This window comes from Lepisosteus oculatus, chromosome 4 (genome assembly GCF_040954835.1).
Source record: "Lepisosteus oculatus isolate fLepOcu1 chromosome 4, fLepOcu1.hap2, whole genome shotgun sequence".
Taxonomy (NCBI): Eukaryota; Metazoa; Chordata; class Actinopteri; order Semionotiformes; family Lepisosteidae; genus Lepisosteus; species Lepisosteus oculatus.
In genome coordinates, this window is record NC_090699.1 from 12,335,897 (window position 1) to 12,353,961 (window position 18,065).

Genomic DNA, 18,065 nt, shown 5'->3' on the forward strand with positions numbered 1-18,065 from the left:
GAGGACAGGCTCAGTGACCACAGCCTGGACACAGAAACTGGACACAGACATAATAATCCTCATCATCATAGAGCTGTGATCACTGTCACAGCCTGAAGAACAGCTCGGTCCAGCTCTGAGTGTGAGTCAGTGAGTGACAACATCAGTCAGAAGGGGCAGGACAGAAGACTTCAGAGGTTGTGGGTTCGAACTGGCGTGGGATGTTTCTGTAGTGCCCTTAAACAATTGTTAACATCGATACATTGTTAACAATGTTTCAGCTAATGTTGTCTTTGTTTCATTAGATTTATAAGAATTCGCAGTTTAGAGCTGGAATATATGATTCTCAAAGATCTCTCTACTGGCCCTGTACAATCTCTTTCATCAGGAATGTGTCTCTTCTCAGACCCCAGCTTGCTCTCCAGGAGACACACAGACAGGGAGAGAAGCTGGGGGTCAGAGCGCAGGGTCAGACATTTATACAGCACCCCTGGAGCAGCTGGGGTTCAGGGCCTCGCTCAGGGGCCCAGCGGAGTAGGATTCCTCTGCCGGCTGCGGGATTCGAACCGGCAACCTCCCAGCCACAGGCAAAGGCACAGCTCCTGAGCCCCAGAGCCACTGCTCCGCCCCAGTGATCTGCTGCACTACAAGTCAGGATCAAGACAGGGAGGAACTGACTGGAAGGTGCAGGACACATGGGAGAGGACAGGGTCCTCGAACCCAGGGGCACTCCACACCGACAGCCTCTCTGACAGCTGACAGAGTCAAGACTCCGCACGCAGGACGCTCCGAATATAAAACAGGGTTTATTTGCTGGGCGGGTGGCTTTGCTGCAATGCCGAGGGGGATACAGCAGAGGGCGCTGTCATGTTCCTCCTCCGTGGCCTCTCTGTGATGATCATGGTGTTGTTGTTCCCAATCTGGACCCCTTGGACATGGGAAGAGTAAATGCTGATCCCACCTACAGAGAGAAAGAGGGGTTCATACAGACACACTGACTGACTGGACACTCCAGTACATTAACACTGCACTGAGAGAGAGGGGTTCATACAGACACACTGACTGACTGGACACTCCAGTACATTAACACTGCACTGAGAGAGAGGGGTTCATACAGACACACTGACTGACTGGACACTCCAGTACATTAACACTGCACTGAGAGAGAGGGGTTCATACAGACACACTGACTGACTGGACACTCCAGTACATGAACACTGCACTGAGAGAGAGGGGTTCATACAGACACACTGACTGACTGGACACTCCAGTACATTAACACTGCACTGAGAGAGAGGGGTTCATACAGACACTGACTGACTGGACACTCCAGTACATTAACACTGCACTGAGAGAGAGGGGTTCATACAGACACACTGACTGGACACTCCAGTACATTAACACTGCACTGAGAGAGAGGGGTTCATACAGACACACTGACTGGACACTCCAGTACATTAACACTGCACTGAGAGAGAGGGGTTCATACAGACACACTGACTGGACACTCCAGTACATTAACACTGCACTGAGAGAGAGGGGTTCATACAGACACACTGACTGACTGGACACTCCAGTACATTAACACTGCACTGAGAGAGAGGGGTTCATACAGACACACTGACTGACTGGACACTCCAGTACATTAACACTGCACTGAGAGAGAGGGGTTCATACAGACACCCTGACTGACTGGACACTCCAGTACATTAACACTGCACTGAGAGAGAGGGGTTCATACAGACACACTGACTGACTGGACACTCCAGTACATTAACACTGCACTGAGAGAGAGGGGTTCATACAGACACACTGACTGGACACTCCAGTACATTAACACTGCACTGAGAGAGAGGGGTTCATACAGACACACTGACTGGACACTCCAGTACATTAACACTGCACTGAGAGAGAGGGGTTCATACAGACACACTGACTGACTGGACACTCCAGTACATGAACACTGCACTGAGAGAGAGGGGTTCATACAGACACACTGACTGACTGGACACTCCAGTACATTAACACTGCACTGAGAGAGAGGGGTTCATACAGACACACTGACTGACTGGACACTCCAGTACATTAACACTGCCCTGAGAGAGAGGGGTTCATACAGACACACTGACTGACTGGACACTCCAGTACATTAACACTGCACTGAGAGAGAGGGGTTCATACAGACACACTGACTGACTGGACACTCCAGTACATTAACACTGCACTGAGAGAGAGGGGTTCATACAGACACACTGACTGACTGGACACTCCAGTACATTAACACTGCACTGAGAGAGAGGGGTTCATACAGACACACTGGGGGGTTCATGAAAGGGGAGAAGTCTAGTTATTACCTGGGGAGAACTGAGGGCCAAGGAAGTTTCCAGGCAGAAACCGCGGAGATCCCCTCCCGCCCTGGAGAAACACACAGGTCAGTTTGAGTTTGTGCACCAGTCTGTTCACAGGAAAGACAATATTAATTATCTTTAATATTAATTCTAATTGTCAGCACCGGACCAGCTGACCCTGGGAAAACAAGAGCTGAACCTTGACCACTGACTACCCAAGTGCCCAGTCCTTGTGATCAGTTGCTGGCACTGTCGTTACTGCATAAGGAATGACTGGACAGTCATCTCACTGCACTCCGAGCCCGTTCCTCACAACCTGGAGGCACAGAAACCTGCCTGTCTGGGAAGCCAGTGCCCCACTTCCTTGCCACCTGAAAACATCCCTCTCAAGCCCCACCTGCTGGTTCCAGTTGGTATAAGGGATATACGCAGGTATCTGATTGGCTGATGGGGAGTGTGCCTCAACAGAGAACGCCCTCATTGGCTGAGGTGGAACACTTCCTGGAAAGGGACACAAATGAAGTAGATTACAGCACTGAGAGATGTCTGGCACACACCCTGACTCTCTCCCTGTCTGTCTCTCTCTCTCACACACCCTGACTCTCTCCCTGTCCGTCTCTCTCTCTCACACACACTGACTCTCTCCCTGTCTGTCTCTCTCACACACACACTGACTCTCTCCCTGTCTGTCTCTCTCACACACACACTGACTCTCTCCCTCTCTGTCTCTCTCTCTCACACACACACTGACTCTCTCCCTGTCTGTCTCTCTCACACACACACTGACTCTCTCCCTGTATGTCTCTCTCACACACACACTGACTCTCTCCCTCTCTGTCTCTCTCTCTCACACACACACTGACTCTCTCCCTCTCTGTCTCTCTCTCACACACACCCTGACTCTCTCCCTCTCTGTCTCTCTCTCACACACACCCTGACTCTCTCCCTGTCTGTCTCTCTCTCACACACACACTGACTCTCTCCCAGTCTCTCTCTCACACACACAGTGTCTCTCTCCCCGTCTGTCTCTCTCTCACACACACAGTGTCTCTCTCCCCGTCTGTCTCTCTCTCACACACACAGTGTCTCTCTCCCCGTCTGTCTCTCTCTCACACACACAGTGTCTCTCTCCCCGTCTGTCTCTCACACACACACACAGTGTCTCTCTCCCCGTCTGTCTCTCTCACACACACACAGTCTCTCTCTCCCCGTCTGTCTCTCTCTCACACACAGTGTCTCTCTCCCCGTCTGTCTCTCTCTCACACAGTGTCTCTCTCCCCGTCTGTCTCTCTCTCACACAGTGTCTCTCTCCCCGTCTGTCTCTCTCAAACACACACACAGTGTCTCTCTCCCCGTCTGTCTCTCTCTCACACACACAGAGTCTCTCTCCCCGTCTGTCTCTCTCACACACACAGTGTCTCTCTCCCCGTCTGTCTCTCTCAAACACACACACAGTGTCTCTCTCCCCGTCTCTCTCTCTCACACACACAGTGTCTCTCTCCCCGACTGTCTCTTTCACACACACACAGTATCTCTCTCCCCGTCTGTCTCTCTCACACACACAGTATCTCTCTCCCCGTCTGTCTCTCTCACACACACAGTATCTCTCTCCCCGTCTGTCTCTCTCCCCGTCTGTCTCTTTCACACACACACAGTATCTCTCTCCCTGTCTGTCTCTCTCTCACACACAGTGTCTCTCTCCCTGTCTGTCTCTCTCACACACAGACTCTCTCCCTGTCTGTCTCTCTCACACACTGACTCTCTCCCAGTCTGTCTCTCTCACACACTGACTCTCTCCCAGTCTGTCTCTCTCTCACACACCGACTCTCTCCCTGTCTGTCTCTCTCTCTCACACACCGACTCTCTCCCTGTCTGTCTCTCTCTCTCACACACCGACTCTCTCCCTGTCTGTCTCTCTCTCTCACACACCGACTCTCTCCCTGTCTGTCTCTCCCTCTCACACACCGACTCTCTCCCTGTCTCTCTCACTGATTCTGTCTTGAGTGTGTGTGCGTCTGTCTCTCATTGTATAGATGGTAAATTATTAATACATTTTTACCTTTATCCGTTCTATTCACAACTGGTTGCTCTGATGTTTTCTAAAAAAAACAACAAAGTTCAGAATTAGCAGTCATTTTCTTCATGTTCAACATTCTTCATTTCACAGAGATTTCACATTTCACAATGAGCTCCGTGGAGCTGCCCTCTACAAGCAGCCCAGCCAAGGAAACGCATCAGAAGCAGCGTCTGAGCTGCTATTGTTCCCGAGATATAGCGCCTTTCTTTCAGGGCCGCAGGTGAGCCTGGGTGCCATTGTAGGGGGGCTGAGAGACGTCACACCCTGAATAAAGGTGGAGCTACCTCTCACCGATGAAGGCAGCTCAGACGCCACTTTCAAGAGAGCAAACCAGCACAGACAGAGCACTATCTAAGGCGCTGGGTTACACTGTCTGTGCTGCGTGCAGGGGGGCCAGCTTCACGGAGCTTCACCATGTCAGTGTGACGAGAAAATCCATCGGTATAGTCGTACAGAGATATAAAAAAAGGCACAGCAGGGGTAGTGCAGCTCAGGCTGGTAATGCTGACATGAGAAACAGCGCCCCCTCTCTCTGTACAGGCACAGCAGGGGAACTGCAGCTCAGCCTGGTAGTGCAGAAAGGAGAAATAGCGCCCCCTCTCTCTGTACAGTCACAGCAGGAGAACTGTAGCTCAGAGTCATCATGCCCACATGAGTAACAGCGCCCCCTCATCCTTGCAGGTCTAATGGAAGAACTGCAGCTCAGAGTCATCATACTGACAACAAACAGCAAGCCCTCCCTCTGTGCAGGCCCAGCTGGGAAACTGCAGCTCTTAAAAATAACAGAAACAATTCCTTTTGCTACCACATACGACAGATGAGAGCTCGTACCTCTCGGGGGGGCGGCCTGGTCTGTATCACTGGTGTTGCTTTGACATGATCCTGAGGTCCAGCTGATGAAGAGACAAACACAGTGACTACGAGCACAGCAGTTATTACACACACTGACTCGCTCCCTGTCTGTCTCTCTCTCACACTGACTCGCTCCCTGTCTGTCTCTCTCACACACACACACTGAGTCTCTCCCTGTCTGTCTCTCTCTCACACACACTGAGTCTCTCCCTGTCTGTCTCTCTCTCTCACACACACTGAGTCTCTCCCTGTCTGTCTCTCTCTCTCACACACACTGATTCTCTCCCTGTCTGTCTCTCTCTCTCACACACACTGATTCTCTCCCTGACTGATTCTGTCTGAGTGTGTCTGCGTCTGTCTCTCATTGTATGGATGGTAAATTATTAATACATTTTTACCTTTATCCGTTCTATTCACAACTGGTTGCTCTGATGTTTTCTAAAAAAAACAACAAAGTTTAGAATTAGCAGTCATTTTCTTCATGTTCAACATTCTTCATTTCACAGAGATTTCACATTTCACAATGAGCTCCGTGGAGCTGCCCTCTACAAGCAGCCCAGCCAAGGAAACGCATCAGTAGCAGCGTCTGAGCTGCTATTGTTCTCGAGATATAGCGCCTTTCTTTCAGGGCCGCAGGTGAGCCTGGGTGCCATTGTAGGGGGGCTGAGAGACGTCACACCCTGAATAAAGGTGGAGCTGCCTCTCACCGATGAAGGCAGCTCAGACGCCACTTTCAAGAGAGCAAACCAGCACAGACAGAGCACTATCAAAGGTGCTGGGTTACACTGTCTGCGCTGCTTGCAGGGGGGACAGCTTCACGGAGCTTCACCATGTCAGTGTGACGAGAAAATCCATCGGTATAGTCGTACAGAGATATAAAAAACTGAGAGAGCGCCCCCTCACAGTGTGCAGGCACAGATGGGGTACTACAGCTTAGGTGGTAATGCTGACATCAGAAACAGCGCCCCCTCTCTGTGTGCAGGCACAGCAGCAGAACTGCAGTTCAGGCTGGTAGTGCTGACATGAGAAACAGCGCCCCCTCTCTCTGTACAGGCACAACAGCAGAACTGCAGTTCAGCCTGGTAGTGTAGAAAGGAGAAATAGCGCCCCCTCTCTCTGTACAGTCACAGCAGGAGAACTGTAGCTCAGAGTCACCATGCCGACATGAGTAACAGCGCCCCCTCATCCTTGCAGGTCCAATGGAGGAACTGCAGCTCAGAGTCATCATACTGACAACAAACAGCAAGCCCTCCCTCTGTGCAGGCCCAGCTGGGAAACTGCAGCTCTTAAAAATAACAGAAACAATTCCTTTTGCTACCACATCCGACAGATGAGAGCTCGTACCTCTCGGGGGGGCGGCCTGGTCTGTATCACTGGTGTTGCTTTGACATGATCCTGAGGTCCAGCTGATGCAGAGAAAAACACAGTGACTGCGAGCACAGCAGTTATTACACACACTGACTCGCTCCCTGTCTGTCTCACACACACACACAGACTCTCTCCCTGTCTGTCTCTCTCACACTGACTCTCTCCCTGTCTGTCTCTCTCACACTGACTCTCTCCCTGTCTGTCTTTCTCTCACACACACACACACTGTCCCCACCTGTCTCTCTCTAACACACACCAACTCTCTCCCTGTCTGTCTCTCTCACACTGACTCGCTCCCTGTCTGTCTCTCTCACACACCAACTCTCTCTCTGTCTGTCTCTCTCACACACACACCGACTCTCTCCCTGTCTGTCTCTCTCTCTCACACACCGACTCTCTCCCTGTCTCTCTCACTGATTCTGTCTGAGTGTGTCTGCGTCTGTCTCTCATTGTATGGATGGTAAATTATTAATACATTTTTACCTTTATCCGTTCTATTCACAACTGGTTGCTCTGATGTTTTCTAAAAAAAACAACAAAGTTCAGAATTAGCAGTCATTTTCTTCATGTTCAACATTCTTCATTTCACAGAGATCTCACATTTCACAATGAGCTCCGTGGAGCTGCCCTCTACAAGCAGCCCAGCCAAGGAAACGCATCAGAAGCAGCGTCTGAGCTGCTATTGTTCCCGAGATATAGCGCCTTTCTTTCAGGGCTGCAGGTGAGCCTGGGTGCCATTGTAGGGGGGCTGAGAGACGTCACACCCTGAATAAAGGTGGAGCTGCCTCTCACCGATGAAGGCAGCTCAGACGCCACTTTCAAGAGAGCAAACCAGCACAGACAGAGCACTATCAAAGGCGCTGGGTTACACTGTCTGCGCTGCTTGCAGGGGGACCAGCTTCACGGAGCTTCACCATGTCAGTGTGACGAGAAAATCCATCGGTATAGTCGTACAGAGATATAAAAAACTGAGAGAGCGCCCCCTCACAGTGTGCAGGCACAGATGGGGTACTACAGCTTAGGGGGTAATGCTGACATCAGAAACAGCGCCCCCTCTCTGTGTGCAGGCACAGCAGCAGAACTGCAGCTCAGAGTCATAGTGCAGAAAGGAGAAACAGCGCCCAAACCCTCTGCCCAAACAGGCACAGCAGGGGTACTGCAGCTCAGGCTAGAAATGCTGACGTGAGAAACAGCGCCCCCTCTCTCTGGGCAGGCACACCAGGGGTACTGCAGCTCAGGCTGGTAGTGCAGAAAGGAGAAATAGCGCCCCCTCTCTCTGTACAGTCACAGCAGGAGAACTGTAGCTCAGAGTCACCATGCCGACATGAGTAACAGCGCCCCCTCATCCTTGCAGGTCCAATGGAGGAACTGCAGCTCAGAGTCATCATACTGACAACAAACAGCAAGCCCTCCCTCTGTGCAGGCCCAGCTGGGAAACTGCAGCTCTTAAAAATAACAGAAACAATTCCTTTTGCTACCACATACGACAGATGAGAGCTCGTACCTCTCGGGGGGGCGGCCTGGTCTGTATCACTGGTGTTGCTTTGACATGATCCTGAGGTCCAGCTGATGCAGAGAAAAACACAGTGACTGCGAGCACAGCAGTGATTACAGTAGCTACACAATCCATCCATCCACATTCTTTCCATTTCTGGACAGGACACACTCTCTCACACACACACACACACACACACACACACACACACACACACACACCCTGGACAGGACACCAGCCCCTCACAGGACACACACACACACCCTGGACAGGACACCAGCCCCTCACAGGACACACACACACACACACACACCCTGGACAGGACACCACCCCCTCACAGGACACACACACACACACCCTGGACAGGACACCAGCCCCTCACAGGACACACTCTCACACACACCCTGGACAGGACAGCAACCCCTCACAGGACACACTCTCACACACACCCTGGACAGGACACCAGCCCATCACAGGACACACACACACACACACTCACACCCTGGACAGGACACCAGCCAATCACAGGACACACTCACACACACACACACACCCTGGACAGGACACCAGCCCATCACAGGACACACTCACACACACACACACACACACACACACACACCCACCCTGGACAGGACACCAGCCCATCACAGGACACACTCACACACACACACACACACACACACACACACACACACACACACACACACACCCTGGACAGGACACCAGCCCATCACAGGACACACACACACACTGGACAGGACACCAGCCCCTCACAGGACACACAGCAGTCCTACCTGACAGAGTGTGTGGAGAGGAGGAGAGGTGCAGAGACGCCACCTGGCTGTGTAGTTTTTCCCCGCTCGGCTCCAAGAGTCGCCGACACTGCAGGGGGACAGGCAGGCAGTGAGGGGCAGGCAGGACCAGGCTATCCAGGAGTGTGGAGCCCAGGTGAGGGGAGAGGGTGAGGGTGTGTGCCAGTGTAGACAGTCAGTGTGCCAGTGCACTGTGTGTGCCAGTGTAGACAGTCAGTGTGCCAGTGTACTGTATGCGCCAGTGTAGACGGTCAGTGTGCCAGTGCACTGTGTGTGCCAGTGTAGACAGTCAGTGTGCCAGTGTACTGTATGCGCCAGTGTAGACAGTCAGTGTGCCAGTGCAGACAGTCAGTGTGCCACTGCAGTGTGTGTGCCAGTGTGCCAGTGCACTGTGTGTGCCAGTGTACAGTCAGTGTGCCAGTGTAGACAGTCAGTGTGCCACTGCAGTGTGTGCCAGTGTAGACAGTCAGTGTGCCAGTGTACTGTGTGTGCCAGTGTAGACAGTCAGTGTACCACTGCAGTGTGCCAGTGTAGACAGTCAGTGTGCCAGTGCACTGTGTGCACCAGTATAGACAGTCAGTGTGCCAGTGCAATGTGTGCCACTTCAGTGAGTCAGTGTGCTTTTGCAGTTGTGCCAGTGCAGTGAGTCAGTGTGCCAGTGCAGTGTGCGCCAGTGTAGACAGTCAGTGTGCCAGTGCAGTGTCTGTGCCAGTATAGACAGTCCGTGTGCCAGTGCAGTGTCTGTGCCAGTATAGACAGTCCGTGTGCCAGTGCAGTGTGTGTGCCAGTGTAGACAGTCAGTGTGCCAGTGTAGTGTGCGCCAGTGTAGACAGTCAGTGTGCCAGTGTAGTGTGTGCCAGTGTAGACAGTCAGTGTGCCAGTGCAGTGTCTGCGCCAGTATAGACAGTCACTGTGCCAGTGCAGTGTGTGCCAGTGTAGACAGTCAGTGTGCCAGTGTAGTGTGTGCCAGTGTAGACAGTCAGTGTGCCAGTGCACTGTGTGTGCCAGTGTAGACAGTCAGTGTGCCAGTGTAGTGTGTGCCAGTGTAGACAGTCAGTGTGCCAGTGTAGTGTGTGTCAGTGTAGACAGTCAGTGTGCCAGTGCACTGTGTGAGCCAGTGTAGACAGTCAGTGTGCCAGTGTAGTGTGTGCCAGTGTAGACAGTCAGTGTGCCAGTGTAGTGTGCCCCAGTATAGACAGTCAGTGTCCCGGTGTAGTGTGTGCCAGTGTAGACAGTCAGTGTGCCAGTGTAGTGTGTGCCAGTGTAGACAGTCAGTGTGCCAGTGCACTGTGTGTGCCAGTGTAGACAGTCAGTGTGCCAGTGTAGTGTGCGCCAGTGTAGACAGTCAGTGTGCCAGTGCAGTGTCTGTGCCAGTATAGACAGTCCGTGTGCCAGTGCAGTGTCTGTGCCAGTGTAGACAGTCAGTGTGCCAGTGTAGTGTGTGCCAGTGTAGACAGTCCGTGTGCCAGTGTAGTGTGTGCCAGTGTAGACAGTCAGTGTGCCAGTGCACTGTGTGTGCCAGTGTAGACAGTCAGTGTGCCAGTGTAGTGTGTGCCAGTGTAGACAGTCAGTGTGCCAGTGCAGTGTGTGCCAGTGTAGACAGTCAGTGTGCCAGTGCAGTGTCTGTGCCAGTATAGACAGTCCGTGTGCCAGTGCAGTGTCTGTGCCAGTGTAGACAGTCAGTGTGCCAGTGTAGTGTGTGCCAGTGTAGACAGTCCGTGTGCCAGTGTAGTGTGTGCCAGTGTAGACAGTCCGTGTGCCAGTGCAGTGTCTGTGCCAGTATAGACAGTCAGTGTGCCAGTGTAGTGTGCGCCAGTGTAGACAGTCAGTGTGCCAGTGTACTGTGTGCCAGTGTAGACAGTCAGTGTGCCAGTGTAGTGTGCGCCAGTGTAGACAGTCAGTGTGCCAGTGCAGTGTGTGCCAGTGTAGACAGTCAGTGTGCCAATGCACACACCATAATGCCACACTGTACTGGCACACTGACAGTGGCGTCTCAGTACCAGTTCAGTCTGCACACGGTGGGTGGCATCTGCTATTGTGGCCTTGTGGAGGTTAAACACTCGTTCCGTCACTGGCAGGCAGTCTGCAACGATGGCAGGGAAAACGAACAGAGAAACGGGTGAGAAACTGCTGCTCAGACAGGGGGCACAGCCAGTCCCCACTACCGCCACCTCACCATGGAAGGAGGGCCTCTCTCTGCTCTCTGGACTCCAGCACCGTGTCATCAGCCCCACCAGCTCCGGCAGACCCTCCGCCTGGCCCTGGTCCACTTTCGACAGGTCGGGCCTGTCTCCCAGCGGGATTCGGAAACGGATGAGACTAGAAATAGCATCTAAAAGACAGAGGGGTTCATACAGACACACTGACTGACTGGACACTCCAGTACATTAACACTGCACTGAGAGAGAGGGGTTCATACAGACACACTGACTGGACACTCCAGTACATTAACACTGCACTGAGAGAGAGGGGTTCATACAGACACACTGACTGACTGGACACTCCAGTACATTAACACTGCACTGAGAGAGTGGGGTTCATACAGACACACTGACTGACTGGACACTCCAGTACATTAACACTGCACTGAGAGAGAGGGGTTCATACAGACACACTGACTGACTGGACACTCCAGTACATTAACACTGCACTGAGAGAGAGGGGTTCATACAGACACACTGACTGACTGGACACTCCAGTACATTAACACTGCACTGAGAGAGAGGGGTTCATACAGACACACTGACTGGACACTCCAGTACATTAACACTACACTGAGAGAGAGGGGTTCATACAGACACACTGACTGACTGGGCACTCCAGTACATTAACACTGCACTGAGAGAGAGGAGTTCATACAGACACACTGACTGGACACTCCAGTACATTAACACTGCACTGAGAGAGAGGGGTTCATACAGACACACTGACTGGACACTCCAGTACATTAACACTGCACTGAGAGAGAGGGGTTCATACAGACACACTGACTGGACACTCCAGTCCATTAACACTGCACTGAGAGAGAGGGGTTCATACAGACACACTGACTGGACACTCCAGTACATTAACACTGCACTGAGAGAGAGGGGTTCATACAGACACACTGACTGACTGGACACTCCAGTACATTAACACTGCACTGAGAGAGAGGGGTTCATACAGACACACTGACTGACTGGACACTCCAGTACATGAACACTGCACTGAGAGAGAGGGGTTCATACAGACACACTGACTGACTGGACACTCCAGTACATTAACACTGCACTGAGAGAGAGTATTTTTATCTCGCACATCTTTCCCTCTTTACCTGAAGATGGTGACTTACTTGGATAGGGCTGCTCCCCAGTAATAATCGACCACAGGAGAACTCCAAAGCTGGAGAGAAAAGGACACCGGTGTCAACACAGTCAGTGTGTCAGTCAGGGGGTGAGGGGGTCAGTCAGTGTGTCAGTCAGGGGGTGAGGGGGTCAGTCAGGGGGTGAGGGGGGGTCAGTCAGTGTGTCAGTCAGGGGATGAGGGTGTCTGTCAGTGTGTCAGTCAGGGGGTGAGGGGGGTCAGTCAGGGGGTGAGGGGGGTCAGTCAGTGTGTCAGTCAGGGTGTCAGTCAGGGGGTGAGGGGGGTCAGTCAGGGGCTCAGTCAGGGGGTGAGGGTGAGGGTCAGGGGGTGAGGGGGGTCAGTCAGTGTGTCAGTCAGGGGGTGAGGGGGGTCAGTCATGGGCTCAGTCAGGGGGTGAGGGGGGTCAGTCAGGGGCTCAGTCAGGGAGTGAGGGGTGTCACTCAGGGGGTCAGTCAGGGGGTCAGTCAGGGGTGAGGGTGTGGGTCAGGGGCTCAGTCAGGAGATGAGGGTGTCAGTCAGGGGGTGAGGGGGGTCAGTCAGGGGGTGAGTCAGGAGGTGAGGGTGTCAGTCAGGGGGTGAGGGGTGTCACTCAGGGTGTCAGTCAGGGGGTGAGGGGGTCAGTCAGTGTGTCAGTCAGGGGGTGAGGGGGGTCAGTCAGTGTGTCAGTCAGGGGGTGAGGGGGGGTCAGTCAGGGGCTCAGTCAGGGGGTGAGGGGCTCAGTCAGGGGGTGAGGGTGAGGGTCAGGGGGTGAGGCTGAGAGAGGGACAGTCACAGTGTCTGACCTGTACACGTCAGAGGCTTTAGTAGGACTGTAGCTCAGTGAGGTGAGGGCCTCAGGAGGCATGTAGGTAATCGTACCCCCAGCCTCCTCGTGGGCGCCTCTGGAAACACTGTGGGCTCGTTTAGACAGACCGAAGTCTGTGATCTACAGGGAAAGAGAGAGGTTAATACAGACACTCTGACTGGAGACTACAGTACATTAACACACAGGCGTTAATGTGTGTCTGTGTGTGTGTTGTGTGTGCGCTTGTGCCTGTGCATGGTGTGTGCGCCTGGTGTGTGCGTGTGCGTGCCTGTGCCTGTGTGTTTGACTGCGCCTGGTGTGTGTGACTGTGCCTGTGCATGCGTCTGTGGGTGGTGTGTGCGCCTGGTATGTGCGCCTGGTATGTGCGCCTGGTATGTGCGTGTGTGTGCGTCTGGTGCGTGTGCCTGTGCCTGTGCCTGTGCGCCTGATGTTTGTGTGTGTGCATCGGTGTGTGTGTGTGTGTGTGTGTGTGTGTGTGTGTGTGTGTGTGTGTGTCCTTGAACCAACAGAGCTGCTGGGAAATGGAAGCAGGGAAGACAGCCCATAGCCTCCTCATGGATGTTGCCCTGACAACACTGTATGTCACCTGTCACGGTAATAAAGATCGCGAATCAGACAGTCGTCCTGCATGAGGCCTAGCGCCCCTTCCCCCAGCTCCCGGGACCAGGGACTCGCCTGCGCGTTGAGGCTGCTGTCCAGCAGCACGTTGCTGGGCTTGAGGTCCAGGTGCAGCAGGGGGGGGCTGTGGCAGTGCAGGAAGTTCATGCCGAGGGCGATCTGGTGGGCCAGCCTGAAGGCCAGCGGCCAGGGCGGGGGGCCGCCCCTGTGCTCCAGGAGGGACGCCAGGGAGCCGTTCTCCATGAACTCCATCACCAGCCCCACGCTGGCCTGGGGCTGGCCGGGAACGTCGCCGCGGTACACCCCCAGCACACGCAGCACGAACGGGCTGCCACCCTCCCTCATCAGGTCGGCCTCCTTCAGGAGGGAGGAGCAGTCACTGAGGGAGAGAGTCACAACAGACAGTGAGCCTGTCCCTCAATAATAATAATACAGTGTGTGATCTCCTGTCACAGCCTGAGGAACAGACAGTGAGCCTGTCTCTCAATAATAATAATATAGTGTGTGATCTCCTGTCACAGCCTGAGGAACAGACAGTGAGCCTGTCTCTCAATAATAATAATATAGTGTGTGATCTCCTGTCACAGCCTGAGGAACAGACAGTGAGTCTGTCTCTCAATAATAATAATATAATGTGTGATCTCCTGTCACAGCCTGAGGAACAGTGAGCCTGTCTCTCAATAATAATAATACAGTGTGTGATCTCCTGTCACAGCCTGAGGAACAGACAATGAGCCCGTCTGTCAATAATAATAATACAGTGTGTGATCTCCTGTCACAGCCTGAGGAACAGACAGTGAGCCTGTCTCTCAATAATAATAATACAGTGTGTGATCTCCTGTCACAGCCTGAGGAACAGACAGTGAGCCTGTCTCTCAATAATAATAATACAGTGTGTGATCTCCTGTCACAGCCTGAGGAACAGACAGTGAGCCTGTCTCTCAATAATAATAATACAGTGTGTGATCTCCTGTCACAGTCTGAGGAACAGACAGTGAGTCTGTCTCTCAATAATAATAATACAGTGTGTGATCTCCTGTCACAGCCTGAGGAACAATGAGCCTGTCTCTCAATAATAATAATAATACAGTTGCATGTTAATGTCCAATAACTTACTATTAACTATTAATGCTGTTTATTGTATCAGCTTTTGCAACATTGTAAATCATCGATCCCACCAATAGTGCTCCTGGATTTTGTGTGGAGAGGAGAGAGGAGCAGCTGAAACACTGACTTACCCGCTGTGTGCGTGGAGAAGCTTGACGGCCACGTCCATCCCCCAGATCTTGTGCCGGGCTCGGTGGATCACCCCAAACCCACCCTGGCCAATCGGGGTCCATGACTCCAAATTGGAGTCGCTGATAATGACTGGCGGGGTGCAGCTGACCAATTCCATCACACCAGTCACCACTCACTGAGAGAGAGGGGTTCATACAGACACACTGACTGACTGGACACTCCAGTACATTAACACTGCACTGAGAGAGAGGGGTTCATACAGACACACTGACTGACTGGACACTCCAGTACATTAACACTGCACTGAGAGAGAGGGGTTCATACAGACACACTGACTGACTTGACACTCCAGTACATGAACACTGCACTGAGAGAGAGGGGTTCATACAGACACACTGACTGACTGGACACTCCAGTACATTAACACTGCACTGAGAGAGAGGGGTTCATACAGACACACTGACTGACTGGACACTCCAGTACATTAACACTGCACTGAGAGAGAGGGGTTCATACAGACACACTGACTGACTGGACACTCCGGTACATTAACACTGCACTGAGAGAGAGGGGTTCATACAGACACACTGACTGACTGGACACTCCAGTACATTAACACTGCACTGAGAGAGAGGGGTTCATACAGACACACTGACTGGACACTCCAGTACATTAACACTGCACTGAGAGAGAGGGGTTCATACAGACACACTGACTGGACACTCCAGTACATTAACACTGCACTGAGAGAGAGGGGTTCATACAGACACACTGACTGGACACTCCAGTACATTAACACTGCACTGAGAGAGAGGGGTTCATACAGACACACTGACTGACTGGACACTCCAGTACATTAACACTGCACTGAGAGAGAGGGGTTCATACAGACACACTGACTGACTGGACACTCCAGTACATGAACACTGCACTGAGAGAGAGGGGTTCATACAGACACACTGACTGACTGGACACTCCAGTACATTAACACTGCACTGAGAGAGAGGGGTTCATACAGACACACTGACTGACTGGACACTCCAGGACATTAACACTGCACTGAGAGAGAGGGGTTCATACAGACACACTGACTGGACACTCCAGGACATTAACACTGCACTGAGAGAGAGGGGTTCATACAGACACACTGACTGACTGGACACTCCAGTCCATTAACACTGCACTGAGAGAGAGGGGTTCATACAGACACCCTGACTGACTGGACACTCCAGTACATTAACACTGCACTAAGAGAGAGGGGTTCATACAGACACACTGACTGGACACTCCAGTACATTAACACTGCACTGAGAGAGAGGGGTTCATACAGACACACTGACTGACTGGACACTCCAGTCCATTAACACTGCACTGAGAGAGAGGGGTTCATACAGACACACTGACTGACTGGACACTCCAGTACATTAACACTGCACTGAGAGAGAGGGGTTCATACAGACACACTGACTGACTGGACACTCCAGTACATTAACACTGCACTGAGAGAGAGGGGTTCATACAGACACACTGACTGACTGGACACTCCAGTCCATTAACACTGCACTGAGAGAGAGGGGTTCATACAGACACACTGACTGACTGGACACTCCAGTCCATTAACACTGCACTGAGAGAGAGGGGTTCATACAGACACCCTGACTGACTGGACACTCCAGTACATTAACACTGCACTGAGAGAGAGGGGTTCATACAGACACACTGACTGACTGGACACTCCAGTACATTAACACTGCGCTGAGAGAGAGGGGTTCATACAGACACACTGACTGACTGGACACTCCAGTACATTAACACTGCACTGAGAGAGAGGGGTTCATACAGACACACTGACTGGACACTCCAGTCCATTAACACTGCACTGAGAGAGAGGGGTTCATACAGACACACTGACTGACTGGACACTCCAGTACATTAACACTGCACTGAGAGAGAGGGGTTCATACAGACACACTGACTGACTGGACACTCCAGTACATGAACACTGCACTGAGAGAGAGGGGTTCATACAGACACACTGACTGACTGGACACTCCAGTACATTAACACTGCACTGAGAGAGAGGGGTCCCTGGCATAAACAGAAATAAGGAACAAGAGAGAATACAGAAGTATAAAACACAGTAATTTCGTTCCGTGTTTCTCTTCTCTGCCCATTCTAGCTTCCTCTCCGCCGTCGGCAGAGAAGCCAGCGAAGTTGTCTTTTAAAAGCGACAGGAAGTTAGATCGCGACTCACCTCTGTCCCCCCCAGCGTCCGAGACAGGAGAAATGTTTTATATTTCCAAGTACCAAGTAGAAGAAAGAAACACGGAAATAAAACTCCGAGAGAGGGGTACTCTCGAGTCTGAGAGACGATCCCTCCCTCTGCCCGTCATATCCGTAGCCTATGCGGGCGCGACTTCCACTTCTCTGAACCCGACGCTCCGGCCGGGAGGAGGAGACTGGGGGAGAGAGAGACACCGCGCCGTGCGCCTCGTGTTTCATTGTGACCGGCTTCGGCAGCTCCGTCTGTCGTCGGCCGTGCTCAGCCACGGCTCTCTTCTTGAGTGTGAACCCGGGGCGGAGAGAGCCCAGGCTCGGAGACGCCAGGGGCGGGGCGGGGCGGGGCACGGCCGGTCTGTCCGCCGAGCTTGGAGACCCCCGTGTCGCCTGGACGCGAGTGACCGGCCCCCCTCAGCGCTTCTGGCGGGCGGAACCGAGCCCCCCCCACCCGTGTTCACGGGTTCAGTCCCCTGCTGAGAAGTGGGTCATCGTTACCGAGAGACACGGTGAAGCCCAGAGGACTTCTCCCCTTTCCGACTTCCTGCTGTTACCCCACTTTAGAATGAATCATTACAACATTAATATCCTCCGCTGGGCTGCTATCTGTGAGTTCAGACATTCTGGAAATACAGACTTCCACTGGAGACACTGGACACACACACACCCCTGTACAGACTCTTACTGGACACACTGGACACACACACACCCCTGTACAGACTCTTACTGGACACACTGTATACACACACACACACCCCTGTACAGACCCTTACTGGACACACTGTATAGACACACACACCTGTACAGACTCTTACTGGACACACTGTACACACACACACACCCCTGTACAGAC

General features: G+C 52.6%; 1 protein-coding gene across 1 annotated transcript; it reads right to left on the reverse strand.

The window, feature by feature from the left end:
• Positions 1 to 766: 766 nt before the first annotated feature.
• Positions 767 to 17,505, reverse strand: ripk3 (receptor-interacting serine-threonine kinase 3). Its single transcript, XM_069188660.1, has 17 exons — positions 17,190 to 17,505; positions 14,935 to 15,110; positions 13,754 to 14,075; positions 13,056 to 13,198; positions 12,263 to 12,312; positions 11,108 to 11,263; positions 10,932 to 11,014; positions 8,914 to 9,001; positions 8,129 to 8,190; positions 7,108 to 7,147; positions 6,601 to 6,662; positions 5,655 to 5,694; positions 5,236 to 5,297; positions 4,387 to 4,426; positions 2,725 to 2,828; positions 2,334 to 2,394; positions 767 to 940 (listed from the first exon to the last, which is right to left on the reverse strand). Exons 2-17 carry the CDS (start codon positions 15,090 to 15,092, stop codon positions 786 to 788), a joined length of 1,626 nt encoding a protein of 541 aa, XP_069044761.1. The 5' UTR covers positions 15,093 to 15,110; positions 17,190 to 17,505; the 3' UTR covers positions 767 to 785.
• Between the last annotated feature and the right edge of the window lie 560 nt (positions 17,506 to 18,065).